Source organism: Mustela lutreola, chromosome 9 (assembly GCF_030435805.1).
Source record: "Mustela lutreola isolate mMusLut2 chromosome 9, mMusLut2.pri, whole genome shotgun sequence".
NCBI lineage: Eukaryota > Metazoa > Chordata > Mammalia > Carnivora > Mustelidae > Mustela > Mustela lutreola.
In genome coordinates, this window is record NC_081298.1 from 107919394 (window position 1) to 107929534 (window position 10141).

At 40.0% G+C, this 10141-nt stretch overlaps 1 gene segment (V, D, J or C); it reads right to left on the bottom strand.

Annotated features, from left to right (window-relative positions):
* Positions 1-2332: 2332 nt before the first annotated feature.
* LOC131808423 (immunoglobulin kappa variable 2-29-like) lies at positions 2333-9515 on the bottom strand. The segment is given in 3 exon segments: positions 2333-2446; positions 8698-8993; positions 9397-9515. Coding segments are annotated over 3 exon segments (459 nt in total).
* Between the last annotated feature and the right edge of the window lie 626 nt (positions 9516-10141).

A 10141-nucleotide genomic window follows, 5' to 3' on the forward strand; every position in this document is an offset into this window, starting at 1 on the left:
AACAGAATACTCATTCTTCTCAAGTGCACAGGGAACCTTCTCAAGAATAGACCACATACTGGGTCACAAATCAGGACTCAATCAATACCAAAAGACTGAGATTATTCTCTGCATATTCTCAGACCACAATGCTTTGAAACTGGAGCTCAATCACAAAGAAAAGTTCAGAAGGAACTCAAACACCTGGAGGCTAAAGACCACCTTGCTTAAGAATGCTTGGATCAACCAGGAGATCAAAGAACTGAAACAATTCATTGAAACCAGTGAGAATGAAGACACTTCAGTCCAAAACCAATGGGATACAGCAAAGGCGGTCCTATGGGAGAAATACATAGCCATCCAAGCCTCCCTCAAAAAAATTGAAAAATCCAGAACACACCAGCTGTCTCTACACCTTAAAGAACTGGAGAATCAACAACAAATCAAACCAACTCCACACATAAGAAGGGAAATAAGCAAGATTAGAGCAGAGATCAATGAGACATTAACCAGAGATACAGTAGAACATATCAATGAAACTAGAAGCTGGTTTTTTGAAAGAATCAATAAGATCGATAAACCATTGGCCACACTAATCCAAAAGAAAAGACAGAAATCCCAAATTAATAATATTATGAATGGAAAGGGAGAGATCACAACAAACACCAAGGAAGTAGAAACAATCATCAGAAGTTATTATCAACAGTTATATGCCAATAAGCTAAGCAACCTAGATGGAATGGATGCATTCCTGGAAAACTATAAACTCCCAAAATTGAACCAGGAAGAAGTTGGCAACTTGAATAGACCAATATCTAGTAACTAGATAGAAGCAGTGATCAAAAACCTCCCAAAAAACAAGAGCCCAGGACCTGATGGATTCCCTGGGGAATTCTACCAAACTTTCAAAGAAGAAATAACACCTATTCTGAAGCTGTTTCAAAAAATTGAAGCAGAAGGAAAACTTCCAGACTCTGTCTATGAAGTCAGCATTACCCTGATCCCCAAACCAGGCAAAGACCTACCAAAAAGGAGAATTTCAGACCAATATCACTGATGGATATGTATGCTAAGATTCTCAACAAGATACTAGCAAACAGGATCCAACAGCACATTAAGAAGATTATCCACCATGACCAGGTGGGATTCATCCCTGGGATGCAAGCATGGTTCAACATTCACAAATTGATCAATGTGATAGAACAAATTAATAAGAGAAAAAAGAAGAACCACATGGTCCTCTCAATCGATGCAGAAAAAGCATTTGACAAAATACAGCATCCATTCCTGATTAAAATGCTTCAAAGTATAGGGATAAAGGGAACATTCCTGAACTTCATCAAATCTATCTATGAAAGACCCACAGAAAATATCATCCTCAATGGGAAAAAGCTTGCAGCCTTCCCATTTAGAATATCTCTTCTTGGGGCGCCTGGGTGGCTCAGTGGGTTAAGCCGCTGCCTTCGGCTCAGGTCATGATCTCAGGGTCCTGGGATCGAGACCCGCATCGGGCTCTCTGCTCATCAGGGAGCCTGCTTCCTCCTCTCTCTCTGCCTGCCTCTCTGCCTACTTGTGATCTCTGTCTGTCAAATAAATAAATTAATCTTTAAAAAAAAAAAAAGAATATCTCTTCTTTTACAGAATCATTTTGGACATGTATAATGGGGTCTTGTATTACTTTTTCCTGTGAAACACATTAGAACTTCAGAAGTCTCCATTGTGCTTAGCTGTGTATCTCATCATCTCTTGCCCTGAAATGTCCAGGAAATGAAAAGTCTCACAGAAATTATTTTATGGTCAGAGAAGGACTTTGAAATTTTCCTATACCAACTGTACACTGAAGGCTTCCAAATGCTTTGTTGGAATCCCTGTCTCCCTCATGTCTCCAAAGCACACTGCATCCTGGACAACAAAACTGACCCCATCAAAGCTGGTCACTGCACACAACACAAATAAGTAACAAGCATTTATCACGGGGGTAGAGAAACACCTACCCTGAGGTCCAGGAGGGGAGCAGACTTAGGGAAAGCCTGCATCGCACGTAGCCATTCTACTTTTCCTATCAGGAACAAAATGCTTCTGCATTACTACCGTGACTCTGCAAACATCAAGCTGCTTGAGTGAAGTCAGAGAACGGATACTGAGGTGTGCATATTGGAAGCAGTGGAGGCCCGTCCTATAGTGGCAATGTGAGGGAGTTCAAGTGCAAGGCAAGAAAGCAGCTGGAGGATTGCAGGTCATGTCAGAATACTCACAGCTCACTCGTGGGATGAACAGATGATGGTCCATGCCCTGCTGACTCCCGCAGAGAAATTGTGTTCATGCTACTCAGTATGTCTTTCATGGTGAAGTGCTATTTGAGCGAGATGCTAGGTGGGAATGGGATGCAGAGGAAGGCCTGGGGCAATAGGCAGAAGCGTTCAGTCCTCAGGGAGTGGCTAAGGCTCAGGGAACTCGTGGATCCATAGATTTAGTTAGTTGTCATGTGTTTATCATGGTGAAGGCAGACACAATGTACCACACATGTTCCATGGGATCTAGTATCTGGAAGCAGGCAACCATCTCCAATGTTGTTCACTTCCTTAAGCAGAAACGGGATTGTTTTATTTTGTGAATTCAAACCTTCATTTAATTCCCCCATAACTCTATAACTAATATACCATTTAATCAAAATATTATCAGAGCACTATTGTCAATGGGGCATCTGTAAGGCATATATACCTAGGCAATGTGCCTGGAATTTGGAAATAAATTAGTCATCAATTGTCATTTTGATGATGGCAGGACCAACATTTCTTCAGGGATTTCCTTTCCCTTTCCTTAAAGCATTTGTGTGATCATGCCATGTGCATTAATGGATTAATCTAGCCTCAGTGTTTTGTAATGTACTACCAAAGTTTTACCCACATATTATACCTGAATTTGAAATAAAAGGCATTTCCAGGTTCAGGTAGGATGGAGTAGATCTTACAGGAACTACACTACCATTACAACAAATGCAGAGGAGAATAACAAAAAAAAAAAGTTAAAGTCATGTTTATGATGATATCCGAGAGCCAAAGAAGAAATGAGGACCAGATGATCTACAATTCCAGAGAAAGTGTGTTGTAGGTGGTGAGATGTTCTCCTGTCATTTTATACCCTCGTGGAATTTGCAAAATCTGAAGGTGGGCATATCCTGTGGCTTGGCCCAGGCAGGGGGCTCTGCTGGGGAAGAGAACAGAGCTGAGCTTGGGCAGCTGCAGAAAGCTGCTTTAATAGATAAGCCAGGAGCTGAGACTTGACCCCCAGGGTCAATTTCTCCTGGGAATATCTGCTGGAGTCTGAGATGAGAAATGTGGCTGGGCCTCCAGGCCAGAAAGACAGAGTAAACCTTCCACAGTTCCCTACATTTTCCCCCTATAATGCTGCACTGATTGTCCCTATGTCTCAGACATGAACCTTAACCCCTACCACAGCATCCCCTGCCAACCCTCCCACCCCTTGCTCTGTCTCTGTTCACCGTCCTTTTTGTCTATATGGTTTGTCAATGATCATTTTTCTCAAATAATACCAGGTATACACTGGGGGTAGAATCAAATTTTGGAATCTCACCCATGCTCTCCTGGCTTGAATAAGAATTTATGATAAGATCTAAATTTCAAAAGACCATAAAATTCATTAAAAAACACATATGTAAAAACTCTTAACACAGTCTAGGAAATAGTTTTTTGAATATGATGCCAAAAGAATCCAATGGAAAAATCAACAGGTGGGTTCTGTTAGTCTAAAATCTTCTGCACAGCAAAAGATACACTCAACAAAATGAAAAGGCAATCCACAGAATGAGAGAAAACATTTGCAAAGCATATATTAGGTAGGATGTGAATACCCAAAATATATATATAAATCATACAATAAATAGCAACAATAATAACAAAATTCTCAATAGCAAATACTCAAAAACAAAAAGCTCAATAGGAACAATAAAAACAAAACTATTTGATTTAAAAAATGGGCTGAGGAACTGAACAGATATTTTTCAAAAAAGAACTACAATGGTCAGCAAGTACCTGAAAGGAAGATTACTAATCATCAAGAAAATATAAGTGAATAGCACAATGAAATACCACCTACCCCTGTTGGAATGGTTATCATCAAGAGACAAAAGATAACAAGTGTTGGAGAGGATGTGGAGAAAAGGGAACACTTGTACATTGTTGGTAGGAATGTACATTGGTGAAGCTACTATAGGAAAGCATATAAGGTTACTCAAGAAACTGAAAAGAGAACTACCATATGATCTAACAATTACAAGCCTGCCTGTATCTCCAAAGATAAGAAATCAGATTACCAGAGATATCTTTACTCCCATGTTTATTGCAACATTTTTCACATTACCAAAAATATGGAAATGAAACAAAGTGATTGTCCCTCAGTGGATGGATGGATCAGGAGGTTGTGGTATATGTACACAGTACTTATCAGCCATGAGAAAGAATGATGTTCTGCCATTTCAAGAAATTGGATGGACCTTGAGGTCATATGATGAGTGAGAGAAGTCAGAGAAAGACTTCAATGGTATCACCTATGTGTAGAATCTAAAGGAGCTAAACTAAAAAAAAAAAAACTTAAAAAAAGAAGGGGGGTAAGGTGGGAAACTTGGGGAGATGTGGCTTAGGAGTATGGCAAACTTAAAAGTTGAACTGCCAATTATTTTATCAACATAATGAGATTATTCAGGAATAGGAGAGGACAAGAAATCTATGACAAATCCTAGGCAAGTGCAAATGGACAAAGAGAAGGTCACTTTAAATTATGGTTTAAGCGGATATTGAGAGGGCTATTTTGGCCAAAAGTACTATGGGGAAGAACAAGAGTCCCACTGGCAGCAAGCTGTGGTTCATGTGTTGTTGCCTGCCTGGAGAAGGAGGAATCTTTCTTCATTTTTTTTAAAAGCAGGGGATAAAATTCTTGTGTGAAAATATCCTCTCCAATTTTTTTTTTCCTTTCAGCGCTATTAGATTTTATGTTTTTTAAAAGTTTTTCTTTAAATTCCAGTTAACATACAGTGTAATATTAGTTTCAGGTGTACAATACAGTGATTTAACACATCCATACAATAGCAGGTGCTCATCACAGCGAGTGTACTCCTTGCTCCCCATCGCTATTTCACCCATCCCTCCACCCCTCTGCCCGTTGATAACCATCATATTGTCCTTTATAATTTCAAGTCTGTTTCTTCTTTCACCTTTCTCTCTTTTTCCCCCTTTGTTCATTTGTTTTGTTTCTTCAATTCCACATATGAGTGAAATCATATGGTATTTGTCTTTCTCTGACTGACTTATTTTGCTTAGCATAATACTCTCTAGCTTCATCCCTGTTGTTGCAAATGGCACAATTTTATTTTTCTTTATAGCTGAATAATATTCCATTATATATATATATATAGATTATATATGTATATATTCCACTATATATTTATATATATATATATAAATATCCATTGTATATAAATATATACCACCACCACTTCTTTATCCATTCATCAGTTGATGGACACTTTGGCTATTTCCATAATTTAGCTATTGTAAATAATGCTGCTATAAAAATTGGGTTGCATGTATCCCTTTGAATTAGTATTTTTGTATTCTTTGATTAAATACCTAGTAGTACATTTGCTGGATTATATGATAGTTTGTTTTTAACTTTTGAGGAACCTCTCATTAATGCTCAATAAACAGGATGAAGGAAGACTGTCCATTGCATTCCTCTGTGTTTATAAGGTGTCTTTTTCTTGAAAGGAAGGAACACTGACAGGTTCATTCAACTTCTGGAGGCAACAGTTTCTAAGACATAGTCAAGGAATACTCATGTAGTCCTCAGGCCAGGTGACAGGCAGCTTTGAGTGGCCCAGAGAAGCCCTGGGCTGGCTCTGCAGTAGGTCAAGCATGCAGTACAAATAGCCAGGACACCTGGACCATGAGGATACAGAAGACTTGAACAACACTATCCACCATTTTCATATCTTTACCATTTAAGATAAACTCCACCAAGCAATAAGAGAATACATACTCTTTTCAAAACATTTGCTGAGATAAATCATACTTGGGGCACCAGATAACTCAATAAGCTTAAATAAATTCAAATCATACAAAGTATATTCTCTAAATCCAAGGGATTTGTACTAAAAATTAGTAATAGGAAGCTACAGAAAAATCTTCAAATACATGGAAACTAAAATAACACCCTACTAAATAAAACCTGGGTCAAAGCAGAAATGAAAATGGTAATCAGATAGTATTTTAAAATAAAGAAAGCATAGCAGATCAAAATTGGTGAGTACAAGAGCGAGAATTTGTCCTGAATTTATAATGCTAACTATGTTATCTACAAAACTTATTTACTGTTCACCTCTGTTTCTACCTTGACACAAGTCAAAGAAGCAGAAATGAAAACAACAACAAAGAGACCTTTGCTCTAGGAAATTTACATTATAGAAATGTGGGATTTGATGTGTACATGTCTGGGTTAGCAGTAGTGAACTCCTATCAATCTGGAAGTAAAGTCATTCATTAGAGACTTCAAAAGTAAGAAGACTGAGTCAACAGGTAAACTGTAAAACTGCTCAGAGACAATTCAGTGATAGGGAAGTCATGATAGGGTTATCACAGAATATCCTTATGGCACTGTACATATGTGAGTCTCCTGTGAGCTCTGACTTGCTCAAAAGCCAAAACTGACACAGTGCAGACAGCTTTCCATTCTCTGATGATTAGTGAGGATGATGATCATGGGACAAAGGCACTAAGCAGTGCCTCAAAATGAATAAGTGGAAGTAGGTGATGTGCAGACATACTAGGATCTCCTCCAAGTGACATGACTGGGCTTCTGAGCAGCATAAGGTCAGAGGGAACCAGAGTGGATGCTCCAGGAAGGTCATTGTGGTCAGTACCTTCAAGGTCTTTGGAACCTAATTGCCCTCAGTGGGGAGGGAGGAAGAGGCTCTGGGAGGCTCTCCTGCCATTGTCCTGGCCCCTGTTTACCAAAAGGAGACCCACTAGTCGTGACAGATGCCTGCATGACCACTACCTCAAAGGCTCCACAGCCATTTCCACCTGACCCTGCCTTCAGATAGATGGTCCATCAATTCTCCTGCCAACCTAAGAGGCTGAAACTCCTTGGGAGGTTTGTGTTCAAGGCTCTAACACTGCAGGGTACTTTGGTGTCTTACTCACAGAGTATGTGTGGAGTATTTCAAGCTTCCATTCCAGTGAGTATGAGGAAGAAACTGTCCCAAACCCATAATCACTAAAATGGGCTGGACCCCAAGAGTCCAGGTTGCAATTTCATGGAAGAGGAGTTGAGGAGGTTGCTCTGGTTGCTGCTGGAGTCACCTGTGGTTGTGTGTTCATTGCAGTATGGAAGGGTGTCCCTGACCTAGCACAGCATGATGACATTTTCTCTTGAAGGTGCAGAGATGAAAGCTGGGGACAGAGTTATCAGAATGTGGGCACTGGTTTCTAAATGAAGGAAGGAAGCCGAAAGGTTCACAACTGTTTTCTAACTGAAAATATCTTATGAAAACCCTAAAGGGAGTTGACTATTCTCTAGTAAATATATAATGAATATATATATGAATATATGAATATATAATGAATTCAATTTTTGAAATTTCTTTATAATATAAGATCAACCATGTAGTTGTATACTATAAGGAATTAAAGAAGAGCAAACTAAACCCAACATTAGCAGATGGAGGAGATTACAGAAATTAGAAAAAATATTAATAAAATAAAATTAGAATATTGGGAAAATATACTACAGTTTGGTTCTTTAAAAACAATAAGATGGGGGCACCTGGGTGGCTCAGTGGGTTAAGCCTCTGCCTTCAGCTTAGGTCATGGTCTCAGGGTCCTGGGATCAAGCCTCGCATCGGGCTCTCTGCTCAGGAGGGAGCCTGCTTTCCCCTCTCTCTTTGCCTGCCTCTCTGCCTACTTGTGACCTCTCTCTCTGTGAAATAAATAAATAAATAAAATTTTTAAGAAACAATAAGATTGGCAAATATTTAGCTTGCTGAAGAAAAAAGAGAGAAGACTCAAATTAATGAAATCAAATTTGAAAGTGCAAACATTACTACATTTTACAGAAATAAATGGACAGTAAGGGATATTACGAACCATTGTACATCCACACATGGAATTTTCCATATGAAATGAACAAATTCCTAGAAATATACAAGCTGACAAGAACTGATAATGAAGAAATAGAAGAAAGGCAAAGACCTATAACTGGCTGGAGAATGACTCGGTAATCAAATATGAAAATTGTCAAATACCAACAGAATTCCACTTTCATTTCCAGGAATGGCCTCTCTTCTCTGGCTTTCCCGCTGAGTTTGACTTCCAGCCTTATATAAGGCAGGGAGGATCAGATGAATTTTCATTCAGCTCCTCCCTCTGTCCTGGCTGGTGGCTTAGAGCTCACCTATTCTCCCTGACAAGCATGTCATGTCAAGATTGTTTCAGGTGACACCCATAAAGGATGGTGCTGCAGTGCAGCCTTATTCATGGTCCAGAGCCTACAACCTCAACCCAGTCCCTTGGGGTCTCCAATGTCTTCTTATACTGACTGAATCTGCTGTGCCTGCTCCACAGACAACACATGTGGGTAGCTGGGCCACAACAAGCAGGGAGTTTGTGTTTGGGGCTGAATCACTGTGGGAGGATCATGTGTACCTTGCATGCAGTAATAAACTCCCATATCGTCAGCCTCCACCCTGCTGATTCTCAGGGTGAAATCTGTCCCTGACCCACTGCCACTGAACCTGCCCGGAACCCGAAGGAAACGGTAGGAAACCCCATAGATCAGAAGCTGTGGAGACTGGCCTGGCTTTTGCAGGTACCAATACAAATAAGTGTTTCCATCACTGTGTAGTAGGCTCTGACTGGCCCTGCAGGAAATGGAGGCTGGTTCTCCGGGGGTGACGGGCAGGAAGAGTGGGGTCTGTGTCATCACAACCTCTCCACTGGACCCTAAAGTAAGAAGAGAGAAGTGCAAGGTTAAGTTCAAACATTGTGGGTAATTTCCATAATTTCCCTTTTGCTCTTTATTTCAGACTAACAGGCCTTTTAAGAGATTTTGATTCAGAACTCAAAACTTTCCAATTTCAAAAAAGAACTAGAGATTGGCAAGACATAGCAGGAGCTTGGAAGTCACCTAAGCCCTCCCCATCTTCAGTGCCATGAAGTCACCAGAGTACATACAGGTCCTTTTCCCTAGGATTCTTCCTCTCCCACAGATCTAAAAGTCACAAGCCCCATCCCAGTAGGAAGATACCCATCTCACATGGAAACAGAATTAATGTGGGAAAGAGTGGTGCCCTCAGGGTTCATCCTGCCCTCCCATTTTCCTTCCTCCTTGGGCACCTGTCCTTACCTGGAAACCAGAGCATGAGGAACCCCAGGAGCTGAGCAGGGAACCTCATTTTGGCAAGTTAAAGGGATGAGACCTGGTAGGTCAAGACAAGTTGAGAGTTGACCTTTTATCTCAGGCTGGCAAGGGAGGGTCCTCCCTAGGGGACAACATCCCCTGTGGGTGCAGCCAAATGGAAAGAGCCTCCCAGAGAAGGGTATGACCTCTCATGTGAGCAAAGTGACATAAAAGATTGTCTTTGCTTGGAACAAAACTAATAGAGATGTAATCTATGCTACCTAAGCAGTATGAGGGACATACTTAAATGTTTCTTTCTGTTTCCCTGTTACATTTCTAGTTCTTCAGCTTTTTCCAGGCCCATTTTACATTTTCGTTTTAAAAGGCCAACCCTGAGTAGCCACAGCAATCTTGAGAAAGAAGAACAAAGCTGGAGATATCACAATCTTAGCCTGCAAACAATACTACAAAGCTATAGTAAACAAATCAGTATAGTATTGGCATTAAAATAGTAATAAAGGTCAATAGAACAGAATAGAGAGCCCATAAATAAACCTGTGCTTATATAGTGACTTAATTTATGACAATGGAGGCAAGAATACACAATGGGGACATATGTTCAATAAATGGTGTTGGGAAAACATGACAGCTACATGCAAAGGAATGAAATTGGATCACTTTCTTACACCACAGTCCAAAATAAACTTAAAATGGATTGAAGACCGAAGTGTAAAATTTGAAACCATAAAAT